This window comes from Bos grunniens, chromosome 15 (genome assembly GCF_055505025.1).
Source record: "Bos grunniens cultivar Pamir isolate PY7600 chromosome 15, Bosgru_T2T1.0, whole genome shotgun sequence".
Taxonomy (NCBI): domain Eukaryota; kingdom Metazoa; phylum Chordata; class Mammalia; order Artiodactyla; family Bovidae; genus Bos; species Bos grunniens.
This window is the reverse complement of record NC_141179.1, coordinates 35,676,094-35,693,391: the sequence shown is the minus strand read 5'-3', so window position 1 is coordinate 35,693,391 and position 17,298 is coordinate 35,676,094. Positions and strand designations below refer to the sequence as shown.

The window sequence follows — 17,298 nt, the reverse complement described above, 5'->3', positions numbered from 1 at the left end:
TTCTGACACACGCCGTGAGTGGGGGCAAACCCAGTGTGGCCCAGACACTGCAAGGACTCCCCACAGGTGCAGTGTTCCTCCCTCCTTGCAGCACAATTGAACAAGTGAGCCTAAATAAATGACCACCTTCACCGCCTTGTGTCAAGGCGGAAGTTAGATACTTAGAGACTTTCAAACAGAGGGAGCCAAAATAAACAAAGAGCGAACAGCTTTGGAAGTGACAGGTACAACAGATTAAAACCCTGTAGTTAGCACCGGCTACTTTGGCCACCTCATGCGAAGAGTTGACTCATTGGAAAAGACCCTGATGCTGGGAGGGATTGGGGGTAGGAGGAGAAGGGGATGATAGAGGATGAGATAGCTGGATGGCATCACCGACTCGATAGACTTGAGTTTGGGTAGACTCCGGGAGTTGGTGATGGACAGGGAGGCCTGGCATGCTGCGATTCATGGGGTCGCAGAGAGTCGGACAGGACTGAGCGAGTGAACTGAACACTGGAAGGGACCTACAGACCTTGAGAAGAAGTATAAGCTGGAACAAGGAACTATCTGAAACTGAACAAGGACATTCTTTTATAATAACCATTTTTTCAGTTCAGTCACTCAGTCGTGTCCGACTCTTGGCGACCCCATGAATCGCAGCATGCCAGGCCTCCCTGTCCATCACCAACTCCCGGAGTTCACTCAAACTCATGCCCATCGAGTTGGTGATGCCATCCAGCCATCTCATCCTCTGTCGTCCTCTTTTCCTCCTGCCCCCAATCACTCCCAGCATCAAAATCTTTTCCAGTGAGTCAACTCTTAGCATGAGGTGGCCAAAGTACTGGAGTTTCAGCTTTAGCATCATTCCTTCCAAAGAATACCCAGGGCTGATCTCCTTTAGAATGGACTGAACTGACACCACACTACCCTCAACAACTCCAGAGAAATTCCTAGATATATTATACTATTATCATTTTTTAAGTTCTTTATTACCCCTTTAATTTTCATTTTTAAAACCTACTATTACCTTAAAAAAAGGACCCTATTTTTAAAGCAAATTTCATATATATATTCTTTTATAACTTTTGCGATTTTTTTTTAAATATTGTATTTTTGAGAATCTAAGCTCTACTCTAGATTTTTAATCTTGCTTTTTGGTATTTGTTATCAATTCTGTACCTTTAAGAATCAAATCTTCAGTTCCAATTATTACTTAGGAGTGTGATTACTGGCTTGATTGCTCTCACCCCCTGTGACTCTCCGTCCGTGCGCGCATCCCTCCGCCCCGCCCTGCTTCCGCTCGGCCGCCCCGCCGCTCGCCGCCCGTCAACCCCGCGCTGGGAGGTGGGGATTGCCTGTTCCCTGGTCCGCGGCTCCCAGCCCAGCCCATTTCCCCGCGCAGCTGGCGGAGGTGCGACTGAGCAGGCGCTCGGTGAAACTTTTCCTTCTTCGTGAACGGAGTGACCAAGACGACTTCGCAGAGTTCTGCAGAAGGGGCCCAGAGACCTTAGTTAAATACGCCTATAGTTCGGTCTGGACGCGAGAGAATACACTTTCTACCCACTTCTTAGGCGCTGCTCACTCTTAAGAAGAAGGAACAAAGAGGAAGTTCGAGGCCGCCGGTAAAGCTAGGCTACTGCAATGGCGAAGAGGGCGGCTGGCCGCGTGCGGTGGGACCCCGTGTGGCTGCTCCGCGTTCTGATGTCGGTGTTGGTGCTGGAGCGCTTCCAGCTCATCGCAGGTAGGATGAGGGAGAGAAGGAGGGAGGGAGGAGGGGTAGCGGTCGCTAGGCCTTGAGATCGCAGTCGGCTGGGTTTAGTTCAATTCAGTCGCTCAGTCGTGTCCGATTCTTTGCGACCCCATGAATCGCAGCACGCCAGGCCTCCTGCCCATCATCAACTCCCGGAGTTCAGTCAAACTCATGTCCATCGAGTCGGTGATGCCATCCAGCCATCTCATCCTCTGTTGTCCCCTTCTCCTCTGCCCCCAATCCCTCCCAGCATGGGAGTCTTTTCCAATGAGTCAACTCTTCGCATGAGGTGGCCAAAGTATTGGAGTTTCAGCTTCAGCATCAGTCCTTCCAATGAACACCCAGGACTGATCTCCCTTAGGATGGACTGGTTGGATCTCCTTGCAGTCCAAGGGACTCTCAAGAGTCTTCTCCAACACCACAGTTCAAAAGCATCAATTCTTCGGCGCTCAGCTTTCTTCACAGTCCAACTCTCACATCCATACATGACCACTGGAAAAACCATAGCCTAGACTAGACGGACCTTTGCTGGCAAAGTAGTATCTCTGCTTTTCAATATAGGGGCGCGAATAACCCCGAGGTAGCTTTCGGAAAATGCTGATTGATTTATTGAACAATTACATACTGAATCCCTGCTTTGTGCAGAGTCGCCTCGTGTAGGAGCCTGAGAACAAGTGTTTCCTCAAGTTTGTGCTCTGGTGTTCTGTAAACTTCTTTATCCCTTGCATCATGCTAGTTGCTAGAACTGAGGGAAAAAATAAAAAATGTGAAATGAGATTACTCCGGGACTTTCCTGGTTGTCCAGTGGTTGAGACTCCACTTGCACTGCAGGAGGCGGGGGTTCAATTTCTGTTGGGAGGGAACTAAGATCCCGCATGCCACCCTTGGTGGCCAAAAACAAAAAACACTCAACGGAAACCTCTTCAACAGGGGCGAAGGAATTGGGCCATGGATCATACTAGCTGAGAGTCCCTTAAATTCCCTTTAAAAAGAAAAGGAAATAGACTCCACCTGTGTATCTTGACTTCACTAAAGTCTTTACTGAGAGTGCATGGGTGTCACCGAAAGTGGGCTCCACCTGTTGGTCCCTCAAAAGCCAGTGAAGAGGCCAGGTTGGTGGAAAGGAAACTGCTTTATTTTGGATATTGGTGGATTGGCTGGATGGATGGGGTTGGGGTGGGGTTGGTTGGGGGAAGGAAAGAACAAAGTTCAAGGATTTTATATGGATTAATGAGGGGCCATGAACTAAGGGGTTTTGTATCTGAGGATCCCCCCCCCAGACCTGCCCCCACCCCCAAAAAGGGGAAGATGTTTCCAATCACATGATTGTGTTTTAGAGTACCAGGACTATGTTTCTTTCAAGGGTCTTCCATAACCTTCTCTTGTTGCCACAGGTTTACTGCAAGTGGAGATGGCAGGGAGGACTCAGATGGTTTTCTTGAATGAAAATGTAACTATCTTTTGCAAGATCCATGATTCTCCACACCTGGACATCAGAAGTATGGGTATCACGTGGTTTCAGAAGACTGGAAAGTCTGAAACCTACACCAAACTGTTTCAGTATTTCGGAAACTACAGGGAGACATCCCAACGTGGAGCCTGGGTGTCTCTACGGAGTCTGCAGAAGGGAGATGCCTCATTGCAGCTGCCTCGTGTGCAGCTGGAGGATGCAGGGGAGTACCGCTGTGAGCTGGTGGTTACTCCTCAGAAGGCCCAGGGGAGTGTCTGGCTGGAGGTTGTAGGTGAGTGCCTGAGGGCAGTGCCCTGTGGTTCTTATGATGATGGGGCTTGCAGTGGAGATGTGGATGGGCTGAGTGGAGCAGAGGTTTAGAGCATGGGCCTAGGAGTCAAATAGAACATAGGTTTGAGTCCAGGACTTCCATAGACTTCTTAACAACTTTGGGCAAGTTTTTAATCACGCTGAAACTCTAAACAGATGTAACAGTATTTTTTCTAAGAGAATTGATTGTAGAGAAGTGGCTCAGAAAAATGCAGGTAAGATAGCTAGTGAGAAGTTGTTGTACAGCACAGGGAGCTCAGCTCGGTGTTCTGAGATGCCCTAGAAGGGTGGAATGGGCGGGTGGGATGAAGGGGCTCAAGAGGGAGGGAATATATGTATACATAGAGCTGATTCACACTGTTATACAGCAGAAATTAACACAACATTGTAAAGCAATTATACTCCAATTAAAAACTTTTTTTAAATGCAGGTAAAATGCTCAGAATAGAGCTTGGTCCATTTAAAGTAGCAGTAAAAGATATTCACAGTAATTAGATAATTTCCCTGGTATGTCTATAGTTAGCCTTCACTGAAGAGATACCTCTGAAAGGTATCTGGGGAAGGAGAGAGATTGCACTCTGTTTCCATGGGTCTGAATCCTATTCTGTCTGACTTTGCTGCTTTCAAACTGAGTGATTGGTCAGCCATTTAATATCTTTGCCTGTGAATTTTCCCACTTAAAATAAGGTGACAAGTCTTACCTGCTGAGGTGTTCCGAGGATTACATAAGATCATGTATGAAAATGCTCGGCCAGTGCTGTTTTAAAACAGCAGGTGCTCAGTCAAGACTTAACAACAGCAACGTTCTTCCCTAAACACCTTTTTGAACTCCTCTGTCTGCTATTATAAGTAGGTTGGATTCTCTGTGGATGGGCTTGGGGCTACCACAACAAAACACCACTGACTGGGTGGCTTATACAACAGAAATTAATTTTCGTACAATTTTGGAGTCTAGATGTCTGAGATCAAGGTGACAGCAGGGTTGATTTCTTCTGAGGCCTCTTTCTTTGGCTTGTAGCTGGTTGTCTTTTTCCTGTGCTTGCGTATCCTAATCTTCTATAAAGACATGAGTCAGATTAGGGCTCAACCTAATGATCTCTTTTAACTTATCAACAACCTTAGTAAAAACCCTATCTCTCAGCTTTTGCTTGTCTGTAAAGCTTTTGATTTCTCCTTCATATTTGAATGTGATCCTTGCTGGGTACAGTAATCTGGGTTGTAGGTTTTTCTCTTTCATCACTTTAAGTTTGTCCTGCCATTCCCTTCTAGCCTGAAGAGTTTCTGTTGAAAGATCAGCTGTTATCCTTATGGGAATCCCCTTGTGTGTTATTTGTTGCTTTTCCCTTGCTGCTTTTAATATTTGCTCTTTGCATTTGATCTTTGTTAATTTGATTAATATGTGTCTTGGGGTGTTTCACCTTGGCTTTATCCTGTTTGGGACTCTCTGGGTTTCTTGGACTTGGATGGCTATTTCCTTCCTCATTTTAGGGAAGCTTTCAACTATTACCTCCTCAAGTATTTTCTCTTGGCCTTTTCTTTTTGTCTTCTTCTGGGACTCCTATGATTTGAATGTTGGGGCATTTAACATTGTCCCAGAGGTCTCTCAGGTTGTCCTCATTTCTTTTAATTCTTTTTTTCCACTCTGCTTCATTTATTTCCACCATTCTATCTTCCACCTCACTTATCCTATCTTCTGCCTCAGTTATTCTGTTGGTTTCCTCCAGAGTGCTTTTGATCTCAGTTATTGCATTATTCATTATTGATTGACTCTTTTTTATTTCTTCTAGGTCTTTGTTAAACTTTTCTTGCATCTTCAAATCCTTGTCTCCAGTCTATTTATCTGTAACTCCATTTTGTTTTTGAGATTTTGGATCATCTTTACTATCATTATTCTGAATTCTTTTTCAGGTGGACCCCCATCTCCTCCTCTTTTGTTTGGTTTGCTGAGCATTTATGATGTTCCTTTACCTGCTGAATATTTCTCTGCCTTTTCATCTTGTTTAGATTGCTGTGTTTGGGGTGGCCTTTCTGTATGCCGGAAGTCTGTGGTTCCTCTCTATTGTGGAGGATCCTCCCTGAGGGTGCGTTGAACGAGTGGCTTGTCAAGGTTTCCTTGTTAGGGAAGCTTGCGTCAGTGTTCTGGTGGGTAGAGCTGGATCTCTTCTCTCTGGAGTGCAGCGAAGTTTCCAGTAGTGAGTTTTGAGGTGTCTATGGGTTTGGTTGACTTTGGGCCGCCTGTTTTTTTGTGCTCAGGGTTATTTTCCTGCTTTGTTGGAGAATTTGCTTGTTATGTCTCGCTCTGAAACTTGTTGGCTCTAGGTTGGAGCTTGGTTTCAGGTAGGTATGGAGGCTTTTGGATGAGCTCTTGTCGATTGATGTTCCCTGGAGTCAGGAGTTTTCTGGTGTTCTCAAGTTTTGGATTTAAGCCTCCTGCCTCTGACTTGCAATCTTATTCTTACAGTAGCCTCAAGACTTCTCCATCCATACGGCACTGATGATAAAACATCTAGGTTAATGGTGAGAAGATTCTCCATAGTGGGGGACACCCAGAGAGGTTCACAGAGTTACATGAAGAAGAGAAGAGGGAGGAGGGAGATAGAGGTGACTAGGAGGAGAAGCTGCTGCTGCTGCTAAGTTGCTTCAGTCGTGTCCGACTCTGTGCGACCCCATAGACGGCAGCCCACCAGGCTCCCCTGTCCCTGGGATTCTCCAGGCAAGAACACTGGAGTGGGTTGCCATTTCCTTTTCCAATGCATGAAACTGAAAGGTGAAAGTGAAGTTGCTCAGTCGTGTCCGACTCTTAGCTACCCCATGGACTGCAGCCCACCAGGCTCCTCCGCCCATGGAATCTTCCAGGCAAGAGTACTGGGGTGGGGTGCCATTCGGGGTATCAAAAGGAGAGAGAGCAATTTAGACAGTAATCAATTCCCTATTTGCTCTCCACAGTCTGGAACACTCAGAGAGATTCACAGAGTTACACAGAGAAGAGAAGAGGGAGGAAGGAGACAGAGGTGACCAGGAGGAGAGGAGGGGGAGTCAAAAGGAGAGAGACCAATCTAGCCTGTGATCAGTTCCCTAAGTGTTCTCCACAGCCCGAAACACCCAAAGAGATTCACAGAGTTAAGTAGAGAAGAGAAGGGGGAGGGAAGAGATAGAGGTGACCTGGGGAGGAAAAGGAGAGTCAAAAGGGGAGAGAGCAATCAAGCCAGTAATCACACGCCTAAGTAAAAATGGGAACTGAAGATTAGATTCTTAAAGGTACAAAATTGGTAACAAATACCAAAAAGCAAATATTAAAAATCTAGAGTAGAGGTTAGACTCTCAAAAATACAATATTAAAAATACAAAACAAAATCACAAAAATTATAAAAAATATATATATGAAATTTGCCTTAAAATAGGATCTTTTTTTTTGCAAGGTAATAGTAGATTATAAAAATGACAATTAAAGGAGTAATAAAGAACTTAAAAATAAAAAAATAAAAAAATGATAATAGTAAAATATATCTAGGAATTTCTCTGGAGCTGTTGAGGGCAGTGTGGGGTCAGTTCAGTTTCAGATAGTTCCTTGTTTCAGCTTATACTTCTCAAGGTCTATAGGCCCCTTCCAATACTTAGTCAATGCTAACTACAGGGTTTTAATCTGTTAAACCTGTCATTTCTGAAGCGGTTCCCTCTTTGTTTATTTTGGCTTCCTCTGTTTGCAAGTCTCTTCAGTGTCTAGTTTCTGCCCTGACACAAAGGGGCAAAGACGGTCACTTGTTCAGTTGTGCTGTGGGGAGGGAGGAACACTGCAAACAAATATCACTGGCGTGTGTGGGGAGTGCTCGAAGTGTATGGACCACACTGGGTTTGCCCCGGCTCACAGCGCTTGTGCTTATATGACCCAGCAATCCCACTGCTGTGCATGCACACTGAGGAAACCAGAATTGAAAGAGGCATGTGTACCCCAATGTTGATCACAGCACTGTTTACAATAGCCAGGACATGGAAGCAACCTAGATGCCCATCGGCAGACAAATGGATAAGAAAGCTGTGGTACATATACACAATGGAATATTACTCAGCTATTAAAAAGAATGCATTCCTCAGCTATTAAAAAGAATGAGGTGGATGAAACGAGCCTATTATACAGAGTGAAGTAAGTCAGAAAGAAAAACACCAATACAGTATATTAACGCATATATATTGGAATTTAGAAAGATGGTAACAATGACCCTATATGCGAGACATCAAAAGAGACACAGAAGTAAAGAACAGACTTTTGGGCTCTGGGAGAAGGTGAGGGTGGGATGATTTGAGAGAATAGCATTGAAACATGTATATTACCACATGTGAAATAGATCGCCAGTCCAGATTTGATGCATGAGACAGGGTGCTCAGGGCCAGTGCACTGGGATGACCCTGAGGGATGGGATGGGGAGGGAGGTGGGAGGGGGGTTTAGGATGGGGAACACATGTACATCCATGGCTGATTCATGTCATTGTATGGCAAAAACCACTACAATACTGTAAAGTAATTAGCCTCCAATTAAATTAATTAAAAAAAAAACTCTATCTGTAAATATAGTCACAGTCTGAGGGAATTAGTTTAAGAGTTCAACATATGAATTTGGGAGGGGGTACAATTCAGTATAACTGGGGGGCAGTATCTGTGAGCTCTCCACAATTTCACTGAAGACTTGTACATATCAATTTTGGAGGTAGGGATGTATATTAGAATTCCTCTGCAACTGATAGCCTAAAAAGTTTTTTTTTTTCTTTCAAAAATTAAATAAATAAATAGACTTTATTTTTTAGAAGAGGATTAGATTTATGGAGAAATTGCAAAGACAGTACAGAGTTCCCATATTACTCTTGCCTCCACACCCCACTCGCCCTGTTAAAATCTTGCATTTATGCTATATTTTTATAATTATGAACCAATATTGATACATTATTATTTATTAAAGTCCATAGTTTATTCACTTGTAGCTCAGTCGGTAAAGAATCTACCTGCAATGTGGGAGACCTGGGTTGGATCCCTGGGTCGGGAAGATCCCCTGGAGAAGGAAATGGCAACCCACTCCAGTATCCTTGCCTGGAAAATCTCATGGACACAGGAGCCTGGTGGGCTGCAGTCCATGGGATTGGAAAGAGTAGGGCAGGACTGAGTGACTAACACTTACATAGTTTATTCAGATTTCCTTAGTTTTTTCCTCCTGATAATTTTCTTTGCTCTGAAGGCTACTATTTTTTCAAAAAGAGTTTTATTTAATTATTTGTTTTTGGCTGTGCTTGGTCTTCATCGCTCCACGGACTTTTCTCTAGTTGTGACAAATAGGGGATGCCTCTCATTGCAGTGGCCTCTCATTGTGGAGCATGGGCTCTAGGTTACATGTGCTTAATCGTTATTTAAAAGTCCCTATCTGGTAATTCCAAAATCTGTGTCATTCCAGAGTTTGGGTCTGATGCTTGCTTTGTCTTTTCATACTTTTTGGCATGCCTTGTAATTTTTTGTTGAAAACCAGATATTCCGTATCAGATAGTAGGAACTGAGGTGAATAGGCTTTTGGTATGAGGATCTGCATTTCTTTGGCTAGGAGTTGCATTCTGTTTAATGTTAATGCTGTGCCTGTAGATGCCAGAGACTTCGATTCCTTCTGGTGTCTTCCTCCCACCCCCCGCCTTATTTTCCTTGAGTTTCCTCATGAACTCCTTCTGAAATAGAACCTACGTTTAACAGCTCTCTCAGTTGTAATCTACTGTTATCATTCTGGGGCTCTGTTGATGTAGTGGTAAGTTGTCATAGAGGGGAAGCTGTTTATAATTTTCTGATTAAATCTCATTCTTTGAGTTGCCTGAGCCGCTAGACTGTCTCACCTTCACAAGTGTTCCTAGGTGAGACAGGAAGGCTAAGAGGGGGCTGGAGCCGCTAAACATCACTATCCCAGGTCAGATAAGACTTTGGCAAATTCTTTTCCCTTGAGAGCATCCTTTATTGTGGAGAATGCACTGGGTATGTGTGTGTGTGTGTGTATATATTTAATTTGTATTTAATTACTTAGTTTTGACTGCTCTGGGTCTTTGTTGCTGTGCACCGGCATTCCCTAGTTGCAGCAGGTAGGCACTACTCTCAGGCTGTGGTGTGTGGGCTTCTTCTTACGGTGGCTTCTCTTGTTGCGGAGCACAGGCTCTAGGGTGCACAGGCTTCGCTGGTTGTGGCACATGGGCTTAGTTGCTCTGCAGCATGTGGAATCTTCACAGACCAGGGATCAAGCCCGTGTCCCCTACATTGGCCGGTGGATTCTTAACCCCTGGACCACCAGGGAGTCCTGGGTATATTTTGAAATAGTTATAATAGTTATTTTTCTTCTCTTCCCTGCTCAAAACAGGAGGGGATTTTTCTTGGATCTTCACAGTGAGAGCCTGGTGGGATTCTTGGAGGAACAACTCATGAAAGTGTGTGGCCCCCTCTAAGGCTGGGCCTCTAGGAGTCTTTTACTCTCAACCTAGTCCACACTTATCCTTTAGCAATTTGTCAGAGTTAGTGCTTACGTATGTCAACCAGTTTATTGCTCTAGTACCTTCTGCTTAAGGTTTTATGATCTTGGCCGTGATTCTCTCAATCTGCCTGTGTGTGTCTATGGTTTACAGGGTGGTGGCTTGCCCTGTCACCTCAATTCTTTGATGAATCTAAAGAAAACTGTGGATTTTCAATTTGTTCAGTTCAGCTTTATTTACTGTTCCAAGGATAGAAATGATGACTTTCAAGATCTTTACATGTGAGAGGGGAAGCCAGAGGTCAGTAGTGCTTTTAAGAAGGCGGCTTATTTTCCTTTCTCAAAAATGTAGCCAACCCAGGGCAGATATAGCAGTGCTCTGATCATCTGGGACCCAAGATCCTTTATCTTGTCACTTTTCTGTCTTCAACCTGCATTTCTGCTTTGTGTTTAGAAACGGCTTCTCTGTCCCCAGCCATGACATACTATTCCAGCCATTCTGTAGAAAGAAGGAAGTGGAGGGGGAGAGACACTGTTCTTTTCTTTAAGATACCCTTGTTATTTCAGGATCCTTCTTAGAAGTTGCTCTCACCACTTCTGATTACAATCAAACTTTCAGACCTTAATTCACATGACTACACCCAGCTGCAGAGGAGGGAGGGAGAAGCAGCTTTAACTTGGAGGTGTCATGGAAGAATGGAGACTGGCAGCAGTTAGCAGTCTCTGCTAATTCCAAGTGTTTATTCCAAGAGTTTCCTCAGATTCCCAAAGGTATCTATGACACAGAGGGGCTTAAGAAACTCTGCTTTATAAAGCTGCCTGAGATTCAGGGTCACAGCATATCAATACCCCACTGGCACTGGGACCAACGTACCCAGAACACTTAGTCTAAGCAGAATACCATTCAGTTTACTTCGCTTTCCTGAAGGCTTGCCATGGGTCTGACATTTGAGCTGATAATAAGCAAATCTCTACCTACCCTCAAAGAATGATTTCTCTCCCCTGGCAGCTCAGCCAGTCAGCAACTTGTCTGAGCAAGTCATGGTGAGAGATAACAAGGACAGACATATTTTGTGTACATCAAGTGGGTTCTACCCAGAGCATATCAACATCACATGGAAAAAGTGGACCCAGAATGATCGCCACTTCAGGGAATTTTCCAAGAACATCACCACTGACCACATAGTCAGGAATGAGGATGGTACATTTAATATCACTAGCCACCTAAGGCTGAAGCCATCTCTGGAAGACAATGGGACCATCTATCAGTGTGTGGTATGGCATGTATCCTTGCCCACAATCCAGAGTTTGGACTTTCAGTTGATTCTACATCCAGGTAAGCATCTTCCTGGACATTTCCCTTATTCTTCATTTTGAGGGGAGTATCATATAAACTTTGGTTATATAGGGAAGGGGAGAAAAATTGGTCTGATTTAGATCAGCCCCAGAGTCAGCAGTCCAGATTAGGTCCCTAAGCCAGGACAGATGGTCTAATAGGTGACCTGGCTTCTATGGTCATGGCTCTGGTCCTAGGTGGGGATGATCCTGTTGGTCCAATGCATCTGCATAGAGCTGAGAGAGGTCATGAAGGCAGAGGCTGACTGGTGGCCCTGAGGGATGTGGTCTGGGTGTGCCAGATGGGGCTTGAGATGATCCTGAAGGGAGAGAGAAATTGTTCTTGGAAGTAAAGACCAGGGATTGTGTGGGTGGTGTGTACACAGATGTGTTTAGGGTATCTCAGAAACAGGGGAATATGAAATTGAAATATGCTTTGTGTGTTTGGTATCAGGGATTTGTCTGGGCTGGGTGATATGTATATATCTTGTTGTATATTGTTGGTGCTTACCATTGTTGGTGGTTAGTCGCTAAGTTGTATCCAACTCTTTTGTGACCCCATGCACTGTAACTCGCCAGGTTCTTCTGTCCATGGGACTTGTAGGTAAGAATATGGAAGTAGATTGGCAGGCAGATTCTTTACCATCACCAGTCACCAGGTAAGCCCTCTTAGTCCAAATGGACTGCTGTAACAAATTGCCACAGACTAGGTGGCTTATAAGTGCCTCCTCAGGTGGTAGAGTGGTAAAGAATCCGCCTGCCAATGAAGGAGATGCGGGTTCAATCCCTGGGTTGGGAAGATCCCCTGGAGAAGGAAATGGCAACCCACTTCAGTATTTTTACCTGGGAAATCCCATGGACCAGAAGAGCCTGATAGGCTACAGTGCATGGGATCGCAGAGAGTCAGCCATGACTGAGTGGCTGAGCGTGCACGCGCACGCATGCGGGTGGCTTATAAGCAACAGAACTTCATTTCTCACAGTTCTAGAGGCTGGAGTCCCAAGATTAGTGGCCAGCATGGTTGGGTGAGAGCCCTTTTGCAGGTTTCAGACTTCTCATGCTGTCCTCACAAGGTGGAAGGGTGAGCGATCTCTCAAGGCCCTCCTTTATAGGGCACTCATCTCACTCCTGAGTGCCCCACCCTCACGACCTAATCACCTCCCCAAAGCCCTGTCTCCTAATGCTGTCATACTGGGCATTAAGATTTCAGCATTCAGATTTTGAGGGGAGAGTGACATTCAGTCTATAGCAGTATACAGGTGATACAGGATGGTATAATGCTATGGAAGCTTTAAACATGTGCACAGCATGTGCATATTGTATGTGGTGTTTGATATTGCTGTATTTCTGATAAGTGCTAAACAGGCTGTTTGACGTCTGGAGGTGTAAGTGATAGGATGGAGGAGGGCAAAGACATGTGGCAGAAGGTTGGTGGTATCATCCCTGACAGAAGATGACATACAACCACACCAATCCTAGAAGCAGTCATGTGATCTCTTTGGCCCCTGCCAATAGGCTTCCTCTTAACGTTTTCTTCCTTCTTTCTGCAGAATCTGAGAAGAAAACTGACTGGCTCTCTATTGGAATGATTGTAGTAATCATCATTGGACTGATCATACTTTTATATATTTTTCTTAAGACAAGGTAAGGGGCTCTAAAGCAAAGTTTAGCCTTGTGTTTTGGAGTACGCTCTGGGAGTTCAGAATTCATGGCCAGTGCGTGGTGTTGGAGAGCTCTCAGGATTGATGCTGGGGTGTTCTAAGTATATTTATGATATATGGCTTTTTTTGATGTGTTGGGGAGGCACTGTCTCATCTGGTCTCCATGTAGTGGCCTGGGACTCTGGGAAGACGTGCTGTAAGGCCCTTCTGCCTCCTCCTGATGAATCGGCTCACTGTGAATCAAGCCTGACCTCGTTGTTCACACCAGGCCCGTGAATGATATATGAGCTGCAGCACTGCTGTCGCATACAGAGTCCTTGGCTCAGAGAGGGGATTTCCTTCCCTACCATTTGTGCACATTTTGTTAATAACTCAATGGGATAACTTACCACCCAAATTATACTGGTTTAACCAAGAATTTCCAACCCCAGTGAGGGTGTTGCCAATCTAAAACATGTTTCCAAACATGTTACTCCCTATGGTCCAAATAGCAAATAAAACAACTCAAACTGTTGTCGAGGCCAGTTTAAATGCATTAGTTAAATGCTTTTGGGTAATAAAACTGCCCCCAATTATTTACAGGCCTGCTGATGCAGAATCTGTGCAATAACTAGTATATCTCATTATAAATGCTTTTGGAAAAGCAGACCAATCCATTCATCAAGAAAAAAGGCTGTTTGTCTAAAGTTGGCCAACTGATTCATAGGACTTACTCTCCTGATTTAACCTAGGTCAGTAAAATGCTGGAAATGGTGCCCGCTGAAGAGAGTCTGCGCTCATGTTGTCCAACTCTTCATGACATTATGGTCTGTAGTCTGCCAGGCTCCTCTGTCCATGGTATTTTCCAAGCAAGAACACTGGAATAGGTTGCCATTTCCTTCTCCAGGGGCTTTTCCCAACCCAGAGATCGAACCGAAGTCTCCTGCATTCCAGGTGGATTCTTTACTGCTTGAGCCACTGGGGAAGCTGGAGGATGAGAGACTGTAAACAGAGACTTCTGGAGGATAAGGGACCCTCGAAGCTGGAACTGGATCAGATGACCGCTTCCTCAACGCATCAGCAAATCTAGCGAAGATCATCAGTGCCAACAGAACTGACTCTTGAGTGCATGAGACTTATTTTTCAAAGCCACTTAGCCACCATGTTCCAGCTATGGCATCTCTGGCATCTGCTGTAGTTTCAAGCTTGCTTGAAAGCTAATGGCATGCTATCCCTCATTATCCCTTCTTCCTCCCTTCACAGATAGCAGACCTGTGTCAAAGTTTTAGTCAGATCTGTACTTATTTCCCTGAATTTATTTATCCTGATTTTATTTATCAGGATAATGTACTAATTTATCCTGTATTTATAAGTGTACTGATTATAAATAAATGTAGTGATTATAAATAAATGTACTGATTTATCCTGTATTTATTTATCTTCTCTTCCCCAGTAACAGTGGCATAGTGAGAAAAACTGGAATTGGTCAAGTGAAGTCAGAGTGCGTAGAAGCAGGGTTCTGTAATGAATTGTGCAGTTGCATATGCACTTTGTATCACTGCTTCAGCTATTGGCATCAATGCCTGGAAGGACCTAAGGACAGGGGAAAGACAGAAGTTTACACTCCTGTACCCAAGGTGGCCAGTGTAGGTGGCCTGCCTTTCACATCACTCCAGAGTGGAAATAGAGTAGAGTGTAGGTAGATGAAGATATACGATGCCCCAGGCAGGTGGACCTGGCAGCGAGGATGCCAATTGTAGGGAAAGAGCAATTGGTGGTGGCAGTAGTCAGGCTTTCTCTTGTTCCACGGTTTCTCGCTCTTACACGTTTGGTAAATAATAATATGTAAGAGCTGAGATCATTTATAGCACTATGCATACATGTCACGACGTACTTCTTGGCCACAGGCTGTTTTTATTCTGCAAGTATATATAAGCTCCGCCTGAAAAGCCCTGGAGGCTGCATTAAGGCTACATTACAGCTATGTTAAAGTTATGTTATGGCTGCTGTCATGGGTGCTGTGCCAGTCAGGAGAGAATAAATGTGTCTGCAGTTCCTATGGCTCCTTGCATCTCCTTCCAGCCTCTTGGTTCACGCCTCACCTACCCTGGGTTCAGCAAACAGTGCATACAATGAGATACGCAAGACAGCTGGTATAGTCAGCAGGATACAGTGAGACACCAATACTCTAGGTTCTAATGCAACAAGCCCACCCTCTGGAACCCAGTTCTGACTCTAATCCCATCGTTTGGTCTTTCCCCAACTCCTTTCAAGTTGGAACAGATCTGTTGTTATTCAAGCCTACCCTAATCTGGGGTCAGCAGCATTCATGTCTTCTTCCTCCAGGTCTTCTGCATGTCTTAGTACAATAAGGTGTCTGACACTGGCCCTGGGGAGACCTCAGAGGTGAACCCAGAGATGTATGGGGAGCCAGAGCTACTCTTTGCAGCAAGCACTCTAGGAAAGTTCTCCCTAAGAAAAGACGTTGGAGAGGAACTCAAGAGCAGGACAGAGCTGAGAGGATGATACATGAGGAGAGTGGCTTCATAGAAGCTGGCTGAGTCCTCCCCAGCAGAAAGACCAGAGGGCCACCTAGGTGGGCCACATGTGGGCTGTGTGGTGACTGGCTGGAGATGCCAAACCCAGAGGCATTAGGCCTGAGCAGTTTTCCAGAATGTCTTAGTAGGCTAGTTTCTCCAGCCTAGCAGTTCAGTTTCACTACTGGAAGAGGGTGGCTTGGCTTCCCTTCTCTGCTGAGCTCAGGACTGAGACCCAGGACACATGTCACAACACCTGTGTGAGTTGGAGACAGGGATGGCAGATGTGCAATGTCAGTCTGCACTGCCGCCTGACTGGCTGGAGTTGGGGGAGCCTGCAAGGTAGGGACCCCAGTCCACATAAAGAAGGCAGAAGATGGAGGGTTCTTCATAGACACCAGTGGGAAAAAGTGTCAGTGAGGTCCTGTAATAGGGAAGAAACTTTGTATTCTATTACAAGTTAACCAATAAAGGGCTGTTGCCTGTAAGGTTGAATTATACATAATGGCCCATCCCTGGGAAGCCTGCCTTCCAAGTAACGAGTATTGAGCTAAAATACCTTTGTTCAGCTCAAAGGAAACGTCCTGATGACCTATGAATGACTGCAGAAAGGAACCAATGAACACATCTCTGGAGGATGACCAGAACAAGTAAAGATGTTTGATTTTTACTTCCTCCCGTTGCCTGAATTCTAACTCACAAGATGGTTCTGAGGGGCATGAGTCCACCATCTTCCTGAGCTACTGATTTTCTAAATAAAGTCGCTATTCCTTGCCCCAAGAACTCGTCTCTTGATTTATCGGCCTCTCATGTGGCGAGCAATATGAGCTTGGACTCAGTAGCAGTCCCTCTGGCTCCTTTGGTGTTTGGACATGATCTGGGCTGTCACAGATGAGTCTGCATCAGTCTCAAATCTGGGACTTTCCTGAGTTACACTTTCCCTCTTGTTCTTGATCCAGAGACATCCGTCTGCCAGTGGTGGTTTTTGACAACCAAGAGCAAGGTGGCACCCCTAGTAAAAGGTGATGCTCAGGTCACTGGGATCCTGCAGCAGTGGGAAGGGAGAGAGCTTTGGTGTGAGATAGACTCAGGGCCAAATACTGGACCTGCCACTTACTAGCTGTATGGTCTTAGCAAGTGATCCCCAAGTCCAATCCTATTTCCTTATCTGAAAATTGGGAGAAGAGCGCCTTCCTCAGCACTGGACCACGGTGACATGAGACACACCTTTCTGGGGGATCTGCACATGGGGTGTGGACGAGCTTAGACTGCTCCATCACATGATGCCCTGGAGGCAGAATATCAGAAACAATTCTCAAAGAATTTCCTGCTAGGCTGAGGGGAGGTTAGGGGAGCTCTTCTGTCTATAGTTAGACAAGTGCCTTAAAGAGATGGGTGGCCCCCGAGGATGGGAGCACTGTTAGAGGACAAGAACATCTGTGGGGTGATCAAAGGAGGTCTGGTCCAGCTGCTCCTTCCATGCCTGGAGCTTTTCAGCTTTTCCCTGAGTTAAGCCTAAATGCTAGGGATCTTACAACGTGAAAAGCCCAGGACTAGGAGAAGGCAATGGGACCCCACTCCACTGTTCTTGCCTGGAGAATCCCAGGGACGGGGGAGCCTAGTGGGCTGCCGTCTATGGTGTCGCACAGAGCCAAACACGAATGTAGTGACTTAGCAGCAGCAGCGGCAGCAGTGATTCTGATTTTCTGGGATCAAGTGGGTCTTTTCTGTGGCCAGCAGGTGGCACTAAGCCCTCAGTTCTGCCATTTCACTATCACCAGCTGTTTACTCT

At 45.3% G+C, this 17,298-nt stretch overlaps 1 protein-coding gene across 1 annotated transcript; it reads left to right on the top strand.

The window, feature by feature from the left end:
* Nucleotides 1-1,284: 1,284 nt before the first annotated feature.
* Nucleotides 1,285-14,194, top strand: NCR3LG1 (natural killer cell cytotoxicity receptor 3 ligand 1). The gene is given in 6 exon segments (XM_086339777.1): nucleotides 1,285-1,723; nucleotides 3,127-3,474; nucleotides 11,004-11,330; nucleotides 12,880-12,973; nucleotides 13,722-13,970; nucleotides 13,972-14,194. Coding segments are annotated over 6 exon segments (1,206 nt in total). The 5' UTR covers nucleotides 1,285-1,623; the 3' UTR covers nucleotides 14,060-14,194.
* Nucleotides 14,195-17,298: the final 3,104 nt, after the last annotated feature.